Genomic DNA, 24,264 nt, shown 5'->3' on the forward strand with positions numbered 1-24,264 from the left:
CAGTGTGCAAACCAAAGGCAAAACATCCCCTGAGAAAAACCCTGCTCTGCAGACCTAGTTAACATGAAGAAACATAAAACACCAAAGACACCAGCCATCATATACAGACGGCATCTAGCGAGTATGCCTTTCAAGACCAAACCACCCCCCGGGACCCACCGAGCTGTGGAAACTCCTGACCTTCACAAAAGCAAGAGTGTCCGGCTTCTGGGACATTCTCTTACACCTGAGTTAGGAGGGCAGATTGAGAAGACATTGCAAGAAGCTGGTAAGCGACTTCTCCGGAAGCAGTTTTGGCTCATTGGCAAGAAGGAAGGAAGAGCAAGCCTGTTTCTCACTCATTTCCTCTGCTGCCCTGTCCTGATGCACTGAGCTTGGGTCAGCAGTCAGTATTGCCAAAAGGACCAATTTGACAAGAAGGTGTCTGGGATCAGTCTCACGATTTATCTCTCCAAGGGACTTATTTGCAAGTTTCTCCGTTCTTAGTAGAGGCTAAGGATATCACAGAGTAGCCTTCATGATAGGGTCACATGTGATCCCCAGTCCTATTGCTAAAGTCAGTTCTGTAGTAATATAAATTTGGAATGTGGTTTAATTTAACCATGTCAATAAGATGGGAAGTGTCCCTCTAACACCAGATAATGTGGGAAATAAATACCACTATGACTGCCTCTAGTCTTTGAACAGATATACTGCTTGGCCTTTAGGCTAAGATCAAGTGTAGTATCTCATATATGAGACTGGTAACTTCTGATTTTATAGAAGCACATCACCAATGACTCCAAGGCCATTTGTGTTGCTGAAAAAGATGAATCAGGCTTCCGTCTAGCAGTGTGGCAAGAGTTCTCTCTTGCTTGGCTTTCCACTCAGCTGAAATGTGTGTCCTAAAGATTAGACCCGCTGGGCAGCCAGTCTTCAACAAAATATCCTTCGGCTATATGTTGGCTTCACACTATGGACTGTAGACAAGTACTGAGGTAGGCCCATGTTTGGCCAACTTTTCTCAACCGCTTGCTAGTCTTCCTCCACTGTAGTAATACTTGTTTCCGCCAGTGAGACTAGCCGCTACCTCAGATCAGCCAATAGAAAGCAAAACCAACTTAGTACTATCGTCCCAGCATAGCCTTTCAGGGCAAGGAAGTTCGGCTGGAGGTGTATAGGTGAGGCCCGGCTCAAAATCTGCTTCATCTTTCTCACCACTCCCTTGCCTGTGTGGCTTTTTATTTTCAAACCGTTTCCTTAACCACATCCTCCCTCTTCACTGCTGATGGGAACTTATTACCTCATTATGGTTTCTAAACCCAGATTGTGAGGAGGCAACTATACTGATAAAGACTGGTACAGAACGGGGAATGTTGCTATGTATGCTTTATTGCAACACAGGGTTACTGTGGAGGGAAATGCTGCTCCTGCACATGTACTTATGTCAGTCCTGTGTGCGTTTTGTATACGTGGACTGGCAGTGGCTCTCCAGGATCCCAACCAGAGGCCTTTCAAATAACTTGTTACCTTTTTCCTTTATCTGGAGACACCAAGGTTTGAACTGGAGACTTTTTGGCAGCATAGTAGATGATCCACACCTGAGTTGTGGCTCTGCTTCACATTCTACCTGCAGGAACTTTCTCCTCTATGCACCACTTAAAACTATCGGTGCTACACTGGCTTTAGTTCTGGCAATCTTATGCTCCCTTATATATAAAAAATTAGGTAGAACATTTCCCATCACATTCTATTAAGTACTTCAAGTGTGTTGTTTTAGTTTTTTTTAAGGCGTCAGAGCAGATTTAGGAAAAGCTGACAAGTCTAGTGACAGAGCAGATTTAGGAAAAGCTGACAAATCTGACAAGATTTAGGAAAAGCTGACAAGCCCCTCATTTTCTTAGCAGGGTGGGCCTTTAAATGCTGTGTGATGGTTCATGAACAGATACATTTCCAGACAGACTGTCTCGGTTCAATCTAAATATTAACCAAACTTTAAATCAATGGGGGTGGGGGGACTTGAAGAGCATGCAGAGGACCATCTGAGGGATGGTTCTCTGTGATTTTTGATGTCTCTAGCTCGCACAGGATCCATTCTATATGCTACTGAGCCTCTGAACTTGCATCTGTCAAAATTAAGACCTTTCAGCTATCATAAAGCACTTTTCTAGGGGCACTTTGTTGGAAGCGGGGGACAACTCAGACCTCATAAAGCCAACCTACCCACTTTGGAGGGCAGGTTAAGAAGAGTCATCTGGAAATCCCCTATGAGGCTGGTGTCTCCAGCACAGGGGGAGAGGGGGTATTCTTTTGCATCAAGAACCTCTTGAACTGAAACAATTCATTCAGCAGCTAACAGTTTGTGACAGTTCATGGCTTGTGGACTCGGTATACCACAAACCACGAATCCAACCGAATCACATTTTCCGAGTTCATGCTCATCCCTAGTCCCTAGACAGGTAACAATTCTTACCTGAAATGCTTCCTGACTGATGGAAAACCTGCATTCAGGCATGAAGCTTTTTAAAGTGACAGGAGCCAAGGAAAGGGAGGAATGTAGCAATCTTACCAGCTTCTCCCTCTTCCTGGCCTCTTCTAACACCATTCTTCATGAGTCCTTCTTTTCCCAAGTTTATGATTTTCTTCTACCTCTCTGGTCAATTTTGCTTCCTTTACCCACTCTAGATCTGAGTCCCAACCATCATCCCTTGCTTTTTTTCCCCTCCCCACTTGGCTTTCTGTAAAAAAAAATCTTCTGTTTGTGCCCACACTGAGTCTTCTTCCCACTATTAGCTACTCATGTCTTCCTTTCTCTGCTTCCTCAGGTGTATATCTGCTTAACCTAATTCAGGTGCCTGTTTCCCAGATTACCTACTGCTGGTACAGCCACCCTTTTCCTTGGCTCCCTATCCTTTGTTTCCTGGGAAGCAGGATAAGATGTCCAGTCCAAGCAGCTTTGTCACTTCCCTCAAAGGAAACTGCCTCTAAACATTCCATTCTCCAGTACTTTAGAATCTTCACACAAGTGCTGCTAATCCACTACAAAGGCTACAATTGCTGTGACTAACTTTGATGTCCACAGACTCCCGTTGCACATTAGTATATGCTAAGTTGCAAAGGCCACAGTGCCTCTCTGAATCTCCTAGTATCATTCAATTTTACCAGAGATCTACAGCTAAAGGTTTTGTTGATGAGTTCAAAATAAAGCAAGAGAGGGGGAGCTTGGTGGGGGCAGAAGGCTACAGGTATCCCAATTCCACTAGATTAACTTTACTTTCCCGCCCACCATTGGTGTTTCAGAAGTATTTATTTTATGCCTCTTACAACTGGCCTTTGGACCTTTCAGTGTTGTTTTCATGATGGGAGACAGGTAGTCCTAAAGAAGGGAACTAGATTGTGCCTACACAGGGCACAGCTTATGAAACTATTTTCTTTCTCCTAGAACCTTCGTCTACAAAAGAAGGGGCATGGAACGCAGAAGATGATATTAGCTGGTAATCAAGCACTTTAGCATGAAAATTATACCGGGTGTTCTATGAATCACACAAGAGATACTAATGATGCTGAATGAAATTGTGCAATCTGCAAATACTCTATGTTTATCCCCAGGGTTGCAGGACCCAGGTAAAATAAGCTATGTGGGCAGGAAGCTACGGTGGGGAGGAGATGAAATTGTTCCTTCTTATTTCTTCCATGAGGGGAGCTTAGCTGACAGAAAGAAAGGAAGTGATTTTGCCCTCTTCTCCTATTTACATGGGTTACTCTATTCAGATCCTTGAGACTGAGAATAAACATACCCAGGGTGCAAAATGACTGCTGGGGGGAGGCAGAGAGACAAAAGTTGAGAAGACTGACAGTCCTTGTGCATTGAGACTCTTGCGCGGGCCTCACACTATCCTAGCGCTAGATCCAAGTGTGGCTCTTCTCACTGCATAGCATGGAGCCTAGATGCAATAGGTTATATCCAACCAACCACAGTCAAAACACCACATAGGAAAAAAAACCCCACCTCCCCACACTATTACTTTCCTTTCAACCCTAGAAGTACATCATCAGTAAATATTATAAAGTTTAATTTGCACGCAGCCAACTCACTCCCTACCTGCATGCAGACAGCCAGAAAAAGCCTCTACCCTAGGAATGTTTGCTCATGAGTGAGGGCTAATCAGTTTAAATTGCACTCAGCCAGTGAGGGCCAATCAGGTCAAATTGCACTCTGCCAATGAGGACCAATCAGGTCAATTTGCATGCAAACAGCCAGGAAAAGCTTCTACCCTGGGAATGAGTATTCATAAGTCATGGCCCCTGCCCTGGTAATGTTTACTCATGAGTAAGTCATGGCCCTCAACCAGGATAGTTTAGCCCCAATCAGGAGGGCCCTCAGCCCTGGTAGTTTAGCCCCAACCAGTAGAGAGCTCTTACTAGAAAGGCCAATACATGGTCAGCTCTCCAACTCCCTGCCACTTTCAGAAGTTTGCTCGGTGGAGGAGGAGCTGGTCTCAGAGCATGCCCTTCTGTCAGTAAGTTTCCCTGGCTTCTTGGCCTCTTTCAATTTGGAGGACATGGGGGGGGGCAAGCCACCACCACCACCACCACCACCAGGTGCAGGCTCTGCATATCTTCTGGAGGAGGAGGAGGAGGGGCTGTGGAAGGCCCAGAAACAACCCCCTGCTAGTCCTCTGGGACACAGGACAGCCAGAAAAAGCCTCTGCACTGGGAATGTTTACTCATGAGTAAATCATGGGCCTCAGCAAGGAAAGCCTAATAAGGGATCTGCTCTCCACCTCCAACTTTCTACCAGTGTTAGAAGTCTGCTGGGTGGAAAAGGAGCTGCCCTCCTGTCAGTAAGTTGCCCTGGCCTCCAGGCCTCTTTCAACTGGTAAGACACTGGGGGGGGGGGAAGATGAGCTGCATCCTTATGTAGCCTGTGTCCCCCCCCTAACATCAGTTGCTTAAAATGACATTCTAACCTATCACCATGAATTTAATGTTTATGTTTAATTGTTCAGTCAGACTGCATAAACCCATATTAATATTCCTTCCTGTGTAGTCTCAAAGAGATCAAGAAGAAAGTACACGAGAGCAGAAAGGATAAAGAAAGTGATCACAAGCAAGAAGAATCAGCTCATAAGCACACAATTGCAAAACAGGTCAGGTGACATTACAGAGTTAAGTACCAGGGCAGTTCCACACATTGAAAAAAATACCGTTCCTCACCTTCTTGCTTTCCTCTGCTGCCTACTCACGCTTCTTGGCACTCCGCATGCTTGTTTGAAATGGCAGAAGATAGCAACGCACTTTACACGTGACTATCCTCCACCTGTCAATCAAGCCAGGCAGCCAATCACCTTTCTCCATGTTTTAAAGGGCCCGCAATGCTAGCTAATTTTTTTTTATGTAACACTTCTCCGTTGAGACACCTATGCGTCTAATCATAGATGCATAGTGCTTTTTTAATGCCACCCTTTTTGGCATCATGAGCCTTGAAGCTTTTAAAAATGAATCTCATGCCCAAATTCTTTTTTTTGGGGGGGGGGACTTTAGAGAGACATGGTTTATATGTTAACTGGGGGGGGGGATTAAAAAAAAATTTTTTTTGCTTTGCACAATTTAAAGCCTATTTGTTGCTCCAGGCAGCTTGCTTTAAAAAAAATGTCCCCGGGAGAGGGAGACGGGTGCGAGAGCAAGCACTGGAGATGGACATAGCGCTATTTCAGCTCCACACATTTCCTTGGCATGTGGCTTGCTGGTTGCTCTCCTCTGGCTAGCACTACATAGGCTGGGGAATCCACTTTATGCGATTCCCCAGATAGTGCTTTAAAATGGAGGATGTAGCTACTGTTTTACTGCTTGGATACTGGATGCTGGTGATGTCGTGCAGATTGCCAAAAATATGGAGTCTGCGTAAAATAAGCATTTCACTTTATTTCTCTGGTGCAGAATGGCCCTCATTCAACAGGTTCCAGTCATTTTCTTTAAAGTAGGTCTGCTTTTGTCTGTAAGCTAAATCAGAGATAAGTCCCTGGTGGCTTGGGGGGGGGGGGGCTCACTCCAGACACCATGTCTGGCCCTTGGTACAGCCCTGTCCTGGGTTTTTCTCAGTAGTCTCTTCAGCTTCTCGCATGTTGAAAGAATCAAGAATGAGGAACGTGACATCCTAAGGAACATGTGGACAGTCCTAACAGGACATTTCAGGTTAGGGAAATGGGGGAGGGGGGAGACTGAAGACCCTTCTTTACCTGTGCCACAGTCCTAGCCCAATGGAGCAGTACATGCATGACAATTGAGAAGAACCCACAGTTCACATTGGGCTGTTACAGAAGCTGGGGATGCATTTTGTGATGCGTTGGTTGGCACCTCTGCTGTGATGGAGCTGCAAATGGAGCTCCATGTTGTTGGGCCCCAAGGAGTCCCAGTTCCTCTGAATTTCTGGTTCTCACTTTAATTAAATTGAATTTGGTCACCTCTTTAATACCGCAAACAAATCAAACAAGGAATGCAACACAAAGCTGTAGTGATAGAGAGCACCTGGCCATAGGCACGAGAGAGAAACCGGATCAATGAGAACTTCCCTTCAGTACTGAAAATTCAAGCTAATATTTTAAAACCTCTTGTTCAACACCTGCCTCTTACATAAACAACTAGGAAAATAGCAGCACTCAATCATCTCGTTCTAATTCTGTAGAAGACAAAGACAGAAACTAAGCTAGAAGAGGTTCTCCTGGATATAAAGGCAAGTAATTATCTCAGGAACATATTAACTGCCTTCTCTTTCTGTTTAAGTAGCGAGCAAGCAACAGAAGTGTGGAGGCCAGTGAGCACGTGAAAGTTTATGCTCAGAATTAAATTTTGCTGGTCTTAAAGGTGCCACTGTGGCCTCAAACCTTGTTCTAGAGACCAAGTTGTCTCTCACCATTTTGAAAGACCACAAAAAGAATGTGGCAAAGGTGGGATTTTAAAATGTTTCACATTTGTTACAGTTTATTCAGTGGCCCATGTGCTCTAGATTGGTGTGAAGGTTTTCCCCCACACACCCCAATTCCATCTCTGTTCAGGTATGTGTTAATCCAGTCATTTGTGTTATGTAAAGACAACCTCCATTCTATATAGATGAAGACCGACACATGTCTAATTTCTGCATCAGTTTTAACTTCTAAATTTGTAGAAAGCATACCTGGAGAGCTAGCATGGTATAGTGGCTAAACAGAACATTGGATGAGGATCTGGGAGATTTATGTTCAAATCCTTACTAGGTGACCATAGTTGCTCTCTCTTTCACCCTTACAGGGTTATTCTGAGGATGAAACAGCAAGGAAACAGCATATACAACCACCTTCACACTTCAGATGCAAATATAAGCATAGCAAACTGCTTTTCCCTGGGAAGAGTAGTTGTCAAGCCTTTCTTACATGGCCATATGTATATTATATAGCTGTCACCTGAAGGTCACTCACAACTGTGTGGTGTTTGTCTTACAGAAGGACCCAGCATTATTTGTGGAGATTGACTTGAGGGACAAAGTGGAAGAAGAGGTAAGTATAAACAGGGTACGTGCAACAACTCTGAGCTGTCACCAAAGGAGATGTCCTTGCTAGATCAGTGCTCTGATGCAGTATAAAGCTAGTTCATTTGTATATCATGTACATGTATGATTTTTGCTTCCAGGAAGGGCAGGTCTGGGTCAAATGAACAGACGTTTACTCTGGGCAGGCTTTGTCAACCAGAGTTACATAAAACTCTTGACAGTCCTAGAAGGGTTTCTCAAATGTGTGGGAGTTAATTATATTGGCTGGTTGGCCCGGCCTTGCCTGGGCTGGCCGGGGAGTTGCCGCTCCAAGGAAGAAGCCTTTCCCAGAGGTAAGTTGCCCGGTCGGCTTCCCCTCGCCCTCTTCGACGCGGCGTCCCTGCTCCTTTCTGGCCCTTCACGCTGAGGAAAGGAGCGGGGACGGGCCTGCTCCTTTCCCCGCAACGGCTTCAGCCACCACCACAAATGGCTTCGTTCCGGGGAAAGGAGGCCTTTCCCCAGAATGAAGTCTTTTTGCCCCTCCCACCCAAGGAAGCGGCTTCTTTTCAGCCCAAGGAGCAGGCCCATAATGAAGCCACGGCCTCGGCTGGAGCCGCAGCCCCCAAAGGCTTAGTTTTGGGGAAAGAAGGCCTTTCTCCGGAATGAAGCCTTCCCCCCCCCTTGTCCATTGCCAGTAGAGACTTAGTGTGCACAGGAGGCCACCAGTGACCCCAGGCAACCCTCTACCTCTACCATCCATGTCCACCCTTGTGAATGGAGGATTGCACTGTATGGCACCATTCCAGACGGTATTACCTCAAAGTATACTTGAGCATACTTTCCATGTATGTGGATGCTGAAAGTGCAAGCTGGAACACGATTAATGTTTGCTATGGCCAGGACCTGTTTTTGAGAATTTAGAGGCTTCTGTTTATTCTGCCTGGCCCACTGGTCCATACATGTGACTAACTGTTCACACAGTGGTCATAGTCGATATCTGTTAAAGATCTGCCTATGTAAAGGAGCTAACATTACAAAATACAAAATGGGTCTGCACTCGGGGTCCCCCTTGAGACCGGACGATAGCTAGCACTATGGGATTTGGAATTGTCAACTTCCATAGGGGTTTTTTAAATGGTTGTTTTAATGGGATTATATTGTATGTTTTTATTGGAGTCTTTATTGTGACCCATCACGAGTCAGCTTGCTGGGAGCGGCAGGATGTAATATATAAATAAATGAATAAATAAATGTATAATGAGTTTTATTTTATGTGATATATATATATATATATATATATCATATATATATATATATATATATATATATATATATATATATATATATATATATATATATGCCAGAACACTGATGAAAGCAGCAACACTGAAACACATTTAGTAAATGGTGTTGAGGCACTAGTATGTTCATAGGATTGGGCTTTATCTGAGGCTATGTATAAGGCCTTTGGGTGTTTTTAATTTATATTGTGTTATTAATAAATCCTGGTATTTTTATAACTACATCACATTTTAGAAACTCTATGGCACATCCTCGTTAGGCCTACAGAGATTTCCCTTTTTGTTAACCGTTTTTTGTCCCTAGACTCTTGTTTGGGTTAGGATTTTTCTCCTTTTTGTTGTGGCCAACAAGAATTGTTTTCAAAGCACAGCTGTAATGTTCCTGGCTTTCTAATCAAATTGCTTGGTGTTATGGCGGCATTTTTTGGGCAGAAATGGACCCCGGAATCTAAGAGCCATGTTGAGTCCCCACCCGTTAGCATCTCATCAAGAGCAGAGCATTACACGCAGGCAGAAATCTGTTCGGCATTGCTGAGCCAGAACCAAAGGCCCTTTTCCATGGCAAGCAAAGGAGGCAACTTTAAATACACTGCTTGTCCAAAGCCAACAATGCAATCAAGCATGTTGTATATTTTGAAGTAGGAATTCTTTTTCCCAAAGTCACATGGTTTGAACTGGATGTGACCCTGGAACAAGAGCAAGAAAGCCCCCAGAAAAGAGCTGCACTTTCTTTCACTGTTATGCGTTATTAGCTTGAAGCATTTGACAAAGAAATCACTATTTGTTAACATTTCTCCTGCTCAGAAAACTGAAGATATTTCAACAGAAGAGAAACTACTTGGAAAGGAAGAGGAAGCTCTCACAGCTGTGTATGGCTTTTTTTTTCTTCCAAAAAATAAATCTCGTGAACAGAACTTTGATAGGGAAAAGAATATTTAGGTTAGCCAAGTGGTCCAACAAAGCAAAACCGCAAAAATCAAAGCCATGTAATACCGTTTATTGGAGGAAAGGTTAATTAAAAATTGAGCTAGTTTTTAATTGTGGCCCCAGTCTAGAGGAGGCAAATATTCATTTCCTAACCATGAAAACACTTATTTGGCAGTCATGTTCCAATTGTTTCAGTCATCCTTATAAGAGAGCACTGTGGGTGTCTCAGTTTAAAGAAGCTTTCTTCAAGACCTTCAGCTCCCTTGGACACAAACCATAGAATTGTCTCTTGTGGTCCTAATTGGCTGCCCCCTTCAGGGTCGGTTCCATGCCTTGGAGGTCCCTAAGCAGAGAAAGCTCATCAGCCTCCTTCTCTCCCTGCTGCTATGTCCTACTCAGAACCTCCTCCTGCCCATCCTCCCCTTCTCCAATGCCCACTTATGCATCCTTCCCCTGCCCACTCCCTTCTGAGCTCTCCCAACATTTGTGCTCCCATCCACATCGACCACCTGCTTGCCCCTCCCCCGGACAGCACAGGGAAATGCCAATCACCACTTTGGGATCGGGAGGCAAATTTCCTGCAGACCAGACTGGCCAGGGACTCTGGCTAGGTGGGGGCATCATCTGGGCATGGGAGTCGGGTCACGTGGGTAGGCAGGTAGTTATGAATTGCCTGCATTCTGCTGGCTGTGGACTAGATCAGTGGTCCCCAACCCCCGGTCCGAGGACCGGTACCGGTTCGTGGATCATTCAGTACCAGGCCGCAGCTCCTTGTCGTCCTCCTCTCCAGCTGCTGCCTCGGGGGCTGCCCTGCCACTCTACTGCCAGCTCACCTTTGGTGCTCTCCAGCGGCCGCCATGGCTGGGGTTCTCCCTTGGCATGGCACAGGGCAGCTGCTGCTGGCAGCGCCCCCCCCAGTGGGCAGCAGGAAGTCAGGGGCGCTGTCGGGAAAGCAAGTGGAGCAGGAGCTCAGGCGACGGTGACACCCCTTGGCAAAAGACTACCCCCCCCCGGGCCTCAGTAAAATTGTCAAGCGTTGACCGGTCCCTGGTGATAAAAAGGTTGGGGACCACTGGACTAGATGACCCTGGAAGTCCCTTCCAATTCTATAATTCTACAACCTACCAGGGTTATGCATCTATTATTATCTTGACCACTAGGTGGAGCTTTCAACATATGCTGGCTACCATTTCCTGTATGTATTCTGGATTTTTAGTGTAGCAGTTTGGGTGTTTCAACAGCCTGTTACCTTATTCTTCCCTTGCATTTTGGTATTTCCCATTGAGCTAGATCCTGACCATGTTTATTCAGAACAAAGGCCCAAGAGCTTACTCCCAAGCAAATACACATAGGACTTCAGCCTTAGTTAGGAATACCAGCCTCCAGGTGAGACCTGGGGATCCCCTAGAATTACCACTCACCTTCAGACTACAGAGATCAATTGCCCTGAAAAAAATGAATGCTTTGGAAGCTGTCCAATTTTATCAGTGTTCTCCTTCTGCCTCACACCATCCCTGGATTGTTTATAATTCCTTGACCCTAGATATCTATCTTCAGATTATTTTCTATTTCACATTGTTTTAAATGTTTCTGTGCCAGCTTTTGCTCAACATGGGATCCAAGATGACTTGTAGGGCTCTAAAATCTTTCCCGCCTTTAGTCTTTGTTTAGTTATTTTAATTCCCCTTCTCCCCCCCCCCCCCCCCCCGGATGTATCCTCAAGCAATTTGGCTTCAGAAAGATTCAGGCACAGCAGTATCCTTTTACATATCGAATGCCAAGTGAGGGCTTGTCCTAAGTAGAATGTAAGTAGAGAGTTGTCTCAAATCGTGCCATGTGACATCTAAAATATATTTAAATTCTGCAGGTCTCCAAGCAGCTGGCTGTGTTGTCTTCCCATCTGGATGAAGCAGACGAAGCAAAAGGAAAAAAAAGAGTAGCTGTAGGAAAGGTGGATGTCCTTGCCTTTCATTACTAGATTGGATCGGGACCCTATGAGATGTAAGGGGGAAAGACCAAATGAGACCTGTCAAGATCACCCATGTTCATGCCCACCCACCCCCAGAAACAGATATATTCAGAAACCAGCAGTTAATCTGTCCTTTCTGGAGATTAAGAACTGCAGGAGGGCATTTACTCTTGTGCGGTGCTCTGCTTTACCATCTGCTGTGCTTGAGGGGCGCTATAAAAAGATTCCAGAAGCAGAGATAATCTGTATATGTGGAGGTGGGGAATTGGAGACCATTGGGCACGTCCTCTTCAATTTATGTGGGAATTCTTAATAAAATAATCACCCCCCTCTTGCCCTGGATTCCCAGTGAATCTGAGAAAGGGGAAATTAAGAGCCTCCTCTTCCGGGGAAATACTGAGGTCACAAAACAAATAGCCAAATACTGTGCTATAGCATGCAAAGTATGACAAAATTGGGCTATTGGGAATTTGCCTTAAGTAGTCGTGACATGTTTTTATAGTTTTATAATGATTTAAACATTTGATTTCTAAGTTCTTTTATTGATGGACATTTGGACACCGGCAAGATTTGCTAAACTATGGTTTTGTAGCTGTCTTGGAGCCGTATTACGATAAATCTTAATCTACACCAGCAATGTTTCCCACCCAACATTCTTCCTTAATTGTTCTAAATGTTTCTGTGCCAGCTTTTGCTCAACATGGGATCCAAGATGGCTTTTAAATCATCCCATTTTCAAAACACCCACTGGTTTTAGGCTGAGAGTATCACAACAACCAGACTGTCAAGAAGAGGCAGCAATAATAAATCTGTCCTTGTCTACAGGGACCTTCCTGGATGGTCTGAAAGAGGCAGTGTGTTAGATCCATGGTGGATCTTGTAGATAAGAATCACAGAAACTGAAATCATTACAGGTCTTTACTGGAAACAGAACATGATACAAGTTATACCAAGACCGCATTGAATGCCCCCCCCCCTGAAAACCCCAACTTATATACACATCCAAGACTAAAGGATTGGGTGTGGCCACACACCATTGGCCAGATCCCATTGATTGGTTTAAACTGATTGGATCCCGCAGCGGAGATCCTTGGAGCTCGATGGTTAGAACTCGTTGGTGACTGATCCTACCACAGACCATGTGCTCAGTCCTCTGGGGGATTGTTAGCCTGGCCACATACACATCACGGTGGTGCTTGTTAGACCATCATTGGACCTGTGAGACCCAGCCAGTTACCGACCCGTCTCACTTCTTACATTTCTGGCAAAGGCGATTGAAAGGGCTGCCACAGACCAACTCATAGCATTCCTAGATGAAGCATCAGTTCTGGATCCATTCCAGTTGGGCTTCCGACCTGGCCATGGGGTGGACATGACTCTGATTACCCTAATGGATGATCTCCAGGCTAAGCTGGACCAAGTTGTTTGTGTTGCTCAGTCTCAAGCAGCATTTGGCATGGTAGACCATGAGTTCCTTGATCCCTGCCTTGTCAACGCAGGGACTGGGAAGGCTGCCCTCCAGAGGCTGACCACCTTTCTGCACAGTCATGGTCAGAGGGTCAGTATTGGGATAATCAGTCACACCTTTGTGGATAACATCCAGTTCTATCTCCTGATGGATGATTGGCCGGATGCCCCTCCAAGCTCATTGGTCCAGCGTCTGGAGGCTGTAATGGGGGGCTCAAAGCAAGCCGCCTGAAACTGAACCCTTCAAAGACAGAGATCCTATAGCTGGGGAGGAAAGGTCCAGACTAGGAAGCGTTACCTCCCCAGGCTGGTAGTGTGCAACTAACTGCCACACAATCATGATATTTGATGTCTCCCGAAAGATGGAGGCTCAAGTCACGAAGATAGCACAGCTGGTATTTTTCTGCCTGTGCCAAGTAAAGCTACTAGTGCCCTATCTGGCTCCAGGAAAACCTTGCCGTGATCCATGTGACAGTCATCTCCAGGCTTGATTACTGCAATTTGCTCTCTGTGTGCCTTCCCTTGACCCTGCTCCAGAAATTACAGCTAGTCCAGAATGCAGCTACTGGCCTCAACCAGAGCTATGGCTTTCTTGGCCCTGGCTCCCATCTGGTGGAATGAGGTTCCAGAAGATAACAGGGTCCTGATGGAACTCTCTAAGTTCTGCAGGGTCTGCAAGACAGAGCTCCTCTACCAGGCTTATGGTTGAGGCCGGTGGAAACACACCAAGCCAGCTGACTGGGCTTTCCTCCCAGTCCTTTCCCTCTCCCCCTACTGCCCTTATTTTGGAAGACCAAAATCAACACCATTGCTGCTCATATTTTGTTAAATTGTTTTAATGTTATTTAAAATTATTGAAAGTTATTGTATTATTGTTTCATTTTATGTAATGAATGTCTTCAAACTCTATGCTGTGCGCCCCAAGGCAGCTAAGTCTGAGAGGGGTGATACAGAAGTCAATTTATAAACAAACAAAAACAAACAGAAAAGTGAAGAAGGTGGAATGTCACACAGGGCAGTGGCCTAAAAAAAACCCCTCAAACTACAATCAAACACAAAGTAGAGGTCACTGAAGTCCATTTAAATAAAGGGATTTTGGCATGCTTAACAATGTGTTCTAAACCATGTCTCTTGATAATTTCCAATATTGTAGGGTAGTTTGGTACAACAGGCAAATTAAACATTTTCCCTTTGGAGGGGGGCATATTATGCATGCTGTCAAAAAGGAAATATATTTATTTTTGTTTCATCAATAGGCCCATGCTGTAAGTACAATTTGCTGTTGTTGTTTATATTTGGGGGTTATGGAGGATGGGCTGAGTGATTCCTCAGGCATGTAATATATGTTTTTATCCAGACTCTGGCTTGCTTGCAAGGTGCTCACAAGACTATATTTGAAACAGTTGCATGGCGCTGATTTCAAAAATATTGGCCTATACACAGAGGCCAAATGAGCAGCCTTGCAGAATCTTGTCTACTGTGACTAGAGAATGGGGGACGAATGGGGGGACGTAGTTAATAAAGAAAAAAAAAGACCTGGTTCTGTGTCCCTTGAAGCTCAGTGGTATTTCAGACCATGATTCTGAACAGGATCCCATCAATCATTTCTGAGGTGATTGACGGTGATTTCCACCAATTCCTTCCCTCCCTTTGTCAGACTTCTGAACTTTTCCCCTTCGGTGGTCTCTCCCTCAGGAACAGCCATTCCGAGGGCATTCTGGGCTGCAGCAGAAGGTGGAGAAGTAAGACTTGACAAATACCAATCTTCCATCAGATGAGATTATCTGTGGGATCCAAGTCACTTGTTTGCATGCCAGAATACAGTTTTATTGGTAGGACCAATAAAATGCTGGCCCAGCAAAACCCGTAGTCCTTAAACATCACATTTTTGCCTGCATCCATCCAGTGGGATTATTTCAAAGGTTAGTCCATGGATATGAAATGTTCCTTTGACTATGGCAATCAAAGCCACCAAAGATGAGGCCATGAGGGTGATGGTCACAGGTGATAAAAGTTATAGTCAACTCAGCACACAGAGGGCAGATCTGCTCAAACATTTAGCTTCATCTGTTCTTCGCTAATAATTTTACCTGTTACTCTATTCCACAGGACTCTCCATGTTTTTAGACCCAATGTGGAATTGGAGGAGACCACTGAGGAAAGGATCAGATGAAAAAAAAAGTACAGGATAAACACAAATCGAGAGCTCAACTGACTGTTCCTTTGCTTTACTGTTTGAGTTGCCGGGATGGGTTGGTGTTTTCTGCCATGTGATACAGAGAATGGATTCAGTGGAGGTGTATGATACGGAAATATGGAAAGGCTTCCTGAAATGAAATAGTTATAAAGCAGTGAGGGAAGGAGCCGTGGCTTGGTGCTTAGCTACCTTGATGCTTTCATTTAAAAGGATCTTAGGGCCAAATCAAACATTGTGGCATCCTTGTGTCTGTCACAGGGATGTTACCAACATTTCAAAGTGGTACGAAATGTATCAGGCCAGCAGCACAGCGGGCTGAGATGCTGTGGTTATTCTTCCCCTACACCTTTTCAAGTGCCAAAACAGCCAATGGGGCCATTTTGGCACTTGATAAAGTGAAGGGGGAGAAGGACCAGATGTCAAATCAGGAAGAAGAATCATAGAATCATAGAGTTGGAAGGGACCTCCTTGATCATCTAGTCCAGTGATTTCCAAAGTGGGTGCTACCGCCCCCTGGTAGGTGCTGCAGCAATCCAGGGGGGCGGTAATGGGCCACAGGTGCATTTGGGGGCGATGAATAACTGTAAGGGGGTGGTGAAAGCATAAAGGAAAGAAGAGAAGAATTAGAAAAATTGATTTATGTATTCCGCTCATAACGCTTAATTTTTCTTTGAACAACGTACTGGACGTTAGCTCGGTTTCAGCATACTCCCTCACTTGCATTGAGATATGTGCAATCGGGCACTGCTACTGTTTATGCGGTGCCACTGAATTGCCGTTCCAAAACACGTGAGTACTACGAGCATTGCTGCGGGCAACTGCCACTCGTGCGATTGGTCAGTCGCAAGGCCAAAGTCTGGAACGGCAGTGGCAGTACTACCAGCAGATTTTGGAGCACGCTATGAATCAGGAGACTTCCCATAATGATTAGGGTAAAATTACAGCATAATATAACTCTAAGTTAGATTGTTGTGATATTGTACAAGTTAAAGTTAACTAACAAATAGTGCGACTATAATTGGTGAGTATTATTTATTTATTTTGTAATAATTATATGCACTTTACAAACCTTTTCGCTCCGAAGAACGAGACAGTATCGCTCCGCACTTTCGATTCTCTCCGCCGAAGAGCGAGATTGTCTCGCTCTGAATTTTTGAATCATTTGTTTTCAAACTCATAAACATACCAATAAATATAAAACGTCATCCTTTATTTGTATTATGTTTTTAGTCTAAAACCAAAATTTCTTACTTATTTATCGGTAGTTTATTTATTTATAACTGTTTTCTGATCCCTACTTAAGCCTTTTTACTAGGCCTGAAAACTATCGATTCTCCGGTAAAGTATTTGTAGAGAAACGGACCGGTTCTCCGGTCCCCACCAGCTGCAGCTATAAATAGGTCAGTCGTATACTTGGAATAGCTCCATTAGTTGTAGGGGATAATGTATTTGAGAATCGCTGGTCGCCGTCCCTAGCTACCGCCGATAGCTTGACGCCAACGCCATTCGGCGCGGCTACTCAGTAATTGGACACCAAGTGGCATGCGCCGGTATCACCGGCTGGTATTAATTGCTATTAAAATTTTAAAAAATTAATTTCCAGGGGGCGCTGAGTAATATTTTTTTCTGGAAAGGGGGCGGTAGGCCAGATAAGTTTGGGAACCACTGATCTAGTCCAACCCCCTGCACTATGCAGGACACTCACAACCCTATCACTCATCCACTGTAACCTGCCACCCCTTGAACCTTCACAGAATCAGCCTCTCCGTCAGATGGCTATCCAGGCTCTGTTTAAGAATTTCCAAAGATGGAGAACCCACCACATCTCGAGGAAGCCTGTTCCTCTGAGAAACTGCTCTAACTGTCAGGACTTCTTCCAGATGCTGAGACGGAATTTATTTTGAATTAATTAATTCAAAGAGTTGGTTTTTAATACCTTTTTTCACTGCCTAAAGGAGTCTCAAAGAAGCTTACAATCGCCTTCCTCTCCCCACAACAAACACCCGGTGAGGTAGTTGAGGCAGAGAAAGCCCTGATATTACTGCTGTCAGAACAACACTATCAGGGTTGTGATGAGCCCAAGGTCACTCAGCAGACTGCATGTGGAAGAGGAGTGGGAATCAAACCCAGCTTGCCAGATTAAAGGCCACTGGTCTTAACCACTACACCATGCTGTCTATGCCAACTGATAGCAGCTCAACAGAGGTCTTTCCCAACCCTACAATCTGAGTTTCGTTAAGAGAAGCCAAGCACTGAATCAATTCAGTGGTTCTCTGCATACAAAAGGAGGTGCTCTACCACTAAAATACAATTTTCTCCCCCCTTCCCCCATCTTAAATGATTGAATATAGCTTCCACCTTAGGCCTACTATTGTGTCAAATCAATTCACCTGTGTTGAAATAAACTGTGGAAAAACTGATTGGAAACTTTTTAAATTGAAAAGGCCTTTCAGAAAGCTGCAGAAGCTTTTATAATAATTGTGTTCAGAGGCCGTTAAAAGGGGGCCCTACTGTCATGAGCATTAGGTACCTAAATGCCATAATCTTTCAGATATAGTTTCAAAAGTATTTCCATATACAAATCAGATATAAATAGTATCATAGTACTTCAAACATTATTTGATGCAATAGGTCTGTATTTTATGTCAGACCTCCTGGAATTCAAAAAAAAAAAATTAAAGTGATAAATATGACCCTCTTTTCCTGTTTGTTTTCATTGATTTACATATGTGTGGATTTTTAAAGTCTTTATAATGCTGCCTTGATGGCCTAACTAGGTAGAAATAATAAACATAACATCATCAATAGCTATATTTCCCAACATGGCTAAATTGGAGGATACCTCAATCCAGAGATGGAAGCCACAAACAGACGAGATAGATATTTCTATGCACTTGAAAAAATGGTTACAGAAAAATCTGAAATCTCTTTTTAAAGGGGGCATGTGTTAAATCCTCACAAAATACAGGAGCAGTGCCTGCAGCTTTAAAAAAAATGAATGCCCTCCATGACCACAGGCCATTGCTAGGCAACCATAACAGTATTCTGTCAGTAAAAGACAGGGAGAAGGAACAGGCCCATTTGCAAGTTTGATTTTTGAGGCTGGATATTAGCTATTGTTTGACGGCAGCCACTCACAAAAGCTAGCGTGGTATAGTGGTTAAATAGGCTCTGTGAGACATAGATTCGAATCACCATTCTTCTACAGAAGCTTACGGAGTAACTTTGGGCCAGTCACAGATTCTCACATGGTTGTTGTGAAGATAGTGGAAGAGCAGACAACTATGCAAGGTGTTTTGGGTTCCATCTGGTGGTGCTTTTGCCACTGCCTGCCTCTGCATCATGAACCTAGTGTCCCTTGGAGGTCCCCCATCCAAATACTATCCAGGGTGGACCAAGGTCTCCCACTGGGGAGAAAGGGAGGATATAAATTAAGTATAAGTAGAATAAGATGGGAGGGCAGATAAAAAGTTGGTTTGTTGGCTAGTGGGAATGAGAAAACTAAGAAAAGAAAGGAGCGGACATGGGGGCTGCCAGGAGAAGGAAAAGAGAAAATGAGGGGGTGAGACAGGGGAAAGTGAGGTACTCCTTGCAAGAACTTGCAGATTCCCCAGTATGCAAGTAGATCAGGTGGCCAGCACTCCATCACTCGGCCAGTTTTCCCAGATCGAAGCTGCCAGGGAAAGTGAAAGAAGGAAAACTGAAGACCACTGAGCTGAATGGCAGGCATCTGGGGCGAGACAAGAAAGCAAGAAAAGATTAAAAGCTATGGGGTTTTTCAGGGAAGGAAAAGAGGAAACACTGGGGGCGTGGGAACTGAGATGTCCCCTGCAAGTCCTTGCATGTCCCCCAACTGAAACTATACATTTCAGTAGACCAAGGCAGCAATCCTAAGTAGGTCTACTCGAAATCTTATTTCATTCAGTGGCATTTACTCCAAATAAAGCATTCCTAGGTTTACAACTTCAGTCCATTGAAAATCAAGTGTTAGGATAGAAATTAAAGCTCTGCTTATGAGAATGTTTCACACCCCCTCACCATGGACTTAACAGCATTTTCAGACTCCAGGAGTGATGATTTGTGTGTTCCTTGAAGAAGTTCCCTTGCAAAAGTAAACTGGCTAATGTTACTTGGTTTATATCCAATTGTACATGGTTGATGAATTGTACACAATTGATTAATTCAGGTACAAGTCCGACCAAAAATAATGCATTGCGCATCGATGATATCCACAACTAGCTGCCGCTGTAACTGTTTGCACTGCATCCCTTTCAGTCGTGTGCACCTTTGGATCCACATTCTGCCCCTAGTCAAAGTACGTGGCTAGAGAGCATCAGGGCAGACGTGTTACAGTGTTGTCAGACAAGGAAACTGCCAAAGCAGTAGGGTTAGTCAGCAGCCTATTAGGAAGGGCTCCTTTGCCCTCAGGGATATCATGGCATAGTCACATCTGAAAAATCGTGGGACACCGTGACATCATCATGTTGACTGTACAAACTTGGGAACAAGCAGTGAGTACGCCCCAGCAAGTTAAAACAAAACAAAGCCATGCCAAAGAAGCCCTCAAATTCACGGGAGGAAAGAAATAGAAAAGAGAAGAGGGGGTATGGCTGAGTCTTTTGAACAGCTCTTAAATTGTGATTGATTGATTTTTTGCACCCAAAATCAATTACCTCTCAGTATAGCTCTACTTTTAAACAATGGTATATCTTTCTGCTGAGATGTGGAGAGTGGATTTGAAAATCCTCATTCCAAAAGTCTGAACTGCAATACCTGTATGGTTCCCTGAATGAAAAACAAAGTATTGTCCCTCTTTCAAAAAAGCCCTCGTTTTCAGACCCCTTCTGTGCACTGCATATTTACTCCAGAGACAGATATATAAATAGCCTGCACTGAATCAGTAACCATGGGAATTAATAGAGTTCACAGCTGGATTCTGAATGTGCTCCTTATATTTTTCCCTGTTCAAAACAGTTCTTTTTTCAAACAAGTTTTTTTTTTAAGAGAAGAAAAGCACGGAGGTGAATATAATCACTCCCACAGACATATCTTTCTATTAACACTCATACCCTTCACGCTCTGAGGAGTATTCAAACAACTTCGCATCCTTTCCCTGTTCATGCGGCCCTTTTGTCTGGAAACAACGTGAAAACTGTTACTGGTAGGTTACAAAAAGCCCAATTTCACTAGCATAACTAGAACTGAGCTGCTCGCCGGTTTGCGCTTTGCTCATACAAAAGACCCTAAAGAACTTCTGGGAAATCAACACATGATTCAGTGGTATAGTCATAGCCTGTCCCATCAAAACGTATTTAAGACATCGTACAAGCAATTTCTTTGCTCTGCCAAGGGGCAGCTTGGTCCTACAGCTAGCACAAATGAATCTCTGGTTTACTGACTCGAGCACGTGAATATGACTGGGGAGACCCATATTTCAATCTCTGCAAAGCCATGAAGGGGCCACATTTTTTGTATATGACTATGATTTTCCATGTAGCTTTCACGGCTGCAACAAACACAAGGGCATCCATAAGCCTTACTCTTTCATTGTCACAGCCCGCTTTAGCTTCTGCCCTCTCCCTGTCGCCTTGTCTATCGCTGTGGTCTGCTAACTTCTCTCAACTCCCAGCTTTTGCTTTTTTAAGTGTCAGCCTCTAGCCCAGGGGTAGTCAAACTGCGGCCCTCCAGATGTCCATGGACTACAATTCCCAGGAGCCCCTGCCAGCAAATGCTGGCAGGGGCTTCTGGGAATTGTAGTCCATGGACATCTGGAGGGCCGCAGTTTGACTACCCCTGCTCTAGCCTTTTGGGGTTGTTATAGTTAGGAATTCAGAAGAGCTAGTAGATCATGGCAATAGATCATTCTTGGGTGGTTGTGCTGTAGTGATCAACCCATTGCCATTTTTAAAAATGAAAGCCACCCCCTCCCCCCGCCCAAACCCTGCGATGAGATCAAAAAGGTAGTGGGGTGGGGGGAGGATGACTGAAGCAAGGAAAATATTTGAGAATAAAGGTGGCATCTTTCAACCTGCCTGGTGTGCTAAGGTGCTTTGACGGTGGTCTTTCCACAAAGATAGTATCTAATCAGTTTTAGGAAAGATTACACCAAAACAGAGGAGAAGAAGAAGAAGAAGAAGAGTTGGTTCTTATATGCCGCTTTTCCCTACTTGGAGGAGGCTCAAAGCAGTTTACAGTCGCCTTCCCATTCCTCTCCCCACAACAGACACCCTGTGAGGTGGGTGAGGCTGAGAGAGCCTTGATATCACTGCTCGGTCAGAACAGCTTTATCAGTGCTGTGGTGAGCCCAAGGTCACCCAGCTGGCTGCATGTGGGGGAGTGGGGAATCGAACCCGGCATGTCAGATTAGAAGTCCACACTCCTAACCACTACACCAAACTGAGGAGAACTCATCGAGCGGACAATTAAGGGATGATATTGTAGACCTGTCACAATTGACAATCACAATATCTTTTATTGGTTTGTGATAGCTGTCGCTAATGCACACAGGCAGAAAGGCTCAAACTGTTAAATTACTTGAATTAAGTGGCCTTATAAATAGGAAGTAGTGCAGTAATCAACTTTCCATCCAAGTTCGTACCCGTGGGGCTTACAAGTCATCACAAAATTCACAGAAAGCTGGATGTTAGTTTTTTGGCGAGGCTGCAGGTAGATCGACAGGGACATCTGCTGGTCAAAGAAAAATACTACAGCGATACAAAAATACCTTTGTGGAAGGTTTCTTTTTTAAAGGAGAGGGGAAAGAACCCTACAGAGCCAGTTTGGTTACGAGTGCGTACTTCTAATCTGGCATGCTGGGTTCGATTCTGCACTCCCCCACATGCAGCCAGCTGGGTGACCTTGGGCTGTTCTGACTGAGCAGTGATATCAGGGCTCTCTCAGGGCCATTTCGCACGGGGATCTTTGTTGCAAATTGGTCACTGAATGAAAAATCGCCATTTAAAATAGTGGAATTCGTCGTTTTGCATACCTGGCTTTGTAGTGGAATCAGTTGCGTTTTTTAGCATTTCCCACAAGCTTCCGGTCTCAGCAGAAATCGCTAGAAAGGAAGCGCTATTGCCAAGCTCGTCCCGCCCCTGGCCGTCAAGCAGCCAATGGGCAGCCGTTAGCATGCTCCCAAACAGCCCCTTTCCCTTTAAGAAAGGTTTTTTTTTAAAAAAAAAACACACCCATTGTAACGAATCTGAGTAGATTCGTTGCAATGGAGAGACCCATCCAGCTGCCTGGGGTGTTTGAGCTGTCGTTTGTTTGATCGTTAACACGCTGGCTCCGTTTGATTGTTTGATCGTTAACACGCTGGCTCCGAGTGAAAAAAAAAAAATCCCCCCCCTCTCACGGCCCGATTTTCAGCTGAATGGAATGTGTGAAACTGAAGGTCACTTAGTGACTGAAGGGGAGGGACTGAAGCCGGGGAAGCCTCTGTTTGAGCTGTCATTTGATCGTGGCCATGCTGCCTCCGAGTGGAAAAAAAAAATCTCCCCTCCCCCCCCCCCACGGGCGCGATTTTCAGCCGAAACAGTGTGAAAAATAAAGGGAAAATACATCAGCAAACGGGCTTCTGCGGGCTTCTTGTGCTTAGTGACTAAACTGCTCTGAGGAGGGACTGCAGCCTGGGAAGCCTCACTGGCTAAACGGAGGCTCGCCGGTGAGTTGATCTCCACTCGCTCGGGGGAAAAAAAATGGCGATCGCTTCGCCGGAAGTTTGGAGGACAGGCTCAGGAGGAGGGACTTTGAAGAACCCACAACAATGGTAACGCACAGGTCTTTATCGCTATTGTTGCAGATTGGTTGCAGGAGTGTATCGCTATCCGGAGGGTGAATCCACTTTTCTGGATTCCCCTGAAAGCGCCACAACGAAGCGCTTTTTGCTGATTGGTTTCAGGATTGTTGCAGATTGTCTACGACGTCGTGGGTTATGGCAAATTAGTAGCGTTTCCAATTAGCAACCATTGTGCTATTTTGAAGCCGTGCGAAATGGCCCTCAGTCTCACCCTGGTGTCTGTTGTGGGGAGAGGAAAGGAAAGGAGACTGTAAGCCGCTTTGAGCCTCCTTCAGGTAGAAAAAAGTGGCATATAAGAACCAACTCTTCTTCTTCTTAAAAATCTACAGGGCACCTATGCACTTTATATGACAGTCTCGTTAATCCTTTTCTGCTGTTGCAGTAATGGTGCTGAAACAGCATGTGAGGAGAGAGAGCACAATATGCATTTTCGCCATTTCATGGTGAAAGGGAAACATTAATGTGTTTCCAGCTTCAGTACATGCAACCAGAAACCCTGACTATTTTTTCAGGTATGTATTTGCATGTACTGAATCTGGGGAAATGCACGTGGCCCTCTTCACACAAAATGGCAGCCATGCCTATTGGATAGTACAAAGTCCCCTGACATGGTTTGACTGCCAAAACTGTAGTGACTGAAAGGGGCTAACTGGTATAGGGATGTCCAAATTATGTTCGTGTTTCCCACAACATGAACAAAATTGTCACATCTGGAAATACCTGTAGAGGTAATGTGGGCCTGACAGGCTTTCCTAACCAGGGTTTCATGAAGCCCTGTGGATTCTTGACAGCCCTGGAAGGGTTTCCTGAATGGGTGGAAGTTAATTTTTTTACATATTAAAAAAAATTATTAGACATGTATTAAAAGGTAAAGGTATCCCCTGTGCAAGCACCGAGTCATGTCTGACCCTTGGGGTGACGCCCTCTAGCGTTTTCATGGCAGACTCAATACGGGGTGGTTTGCCAGTGCCTTCCCCAGTCATTACCGTTTACCCCCCAGCAAGCTGGGTACTCATTTTACCGACCTCGAAAGGATGGAAGGCTGAGTCTACCTTGAGCCGGCTGCTGGGATTGAACTCCCAACCTCATGGGCAAAGCTTTCAGACGGCTGCCTTACCACTC

At 44.7% G+C, this 24,264-nt stretch overlaps 1 protein-coding gene across 2 annotated transcripts; it reads left to right on the forward strand.

Moving 5' to 3' along the window:
* Nucleotides 1-15,358, forward strand: C6H13orf46 (chromosome 6 C13orf46 homolog). Of its 2 annotated transcripts, none has more exons than XR_013232354.1 (7): nucleotides 1-268; nucleotides 3,422-3,473; nucleotides 5,030-5,129; nucleotides 7,458-7,511; nucleotides 9,589-9,653; nucleotides 11,579-11,712; nucleotides 15,257-15,358. XR_013232354.1 is itself a non-coding variant. In XM_077344266.1 (7 exons), exons 1-6 carry the CDS (start codon nucleotides 64-66, stop codon nucleotides 11,649-11,651), a joined length of 549 nt encoding a protein of 182 aa, XP_077200381.1. In that variant the 5' UTR covers nucleotides 1-63; the 3' UTR covers nucleotides 11,652-11,662; nucleotides 15,257-15,358. The 2 variants fall into 2 exon arrangements, 1 of the variants encoding a protein (XP_077200381.1); XM_077344266.1 differs by having other exon boundaries at nucleotides 11,579-11,662.
* The last annotated feature ends 8,906 nt before the right edge of the window (nucleotides 15,359-24,264 follow it).

This window comes from Paroedura picta, chromosome 6, assembly GCF_049243985.1.
Source record: "Paroedura picta isolate Pp20150507F chromosome 6, Ppicta_v3.0, whole genome shotgun sequence".
NCBI lineage: Eukaryota > Metazoa > Chordata > Lepidosauria > Squamata > Gekkonidae > Paroedura > Paroedura picta.

Excerpts from the sequence above, each read along its gene's own strand:
- C6H13orf46 (XM_077344266.1), top strand. The coding sequence starts at position 64 with ATGAAGAAACATAAAACACCAAAGACACCAGCCATCATATACAGACGG. Across the intron at positions 269-3,421 it reads GAAGACATTGCAAGAAGCTG|AACCTTCGTCTACAAAAGAA; the intron begins GTAAGCGACTTC and ends TCTTTCTCCTAG. Across the intron at positions 9,654-11,578 it reads GAGGAAGCTCTCACAGCTGT|GTCTCCAAGCAGCTGGCTGT; the intron begins GTATGGCTTTTT and ends TAAATTCTGCAG.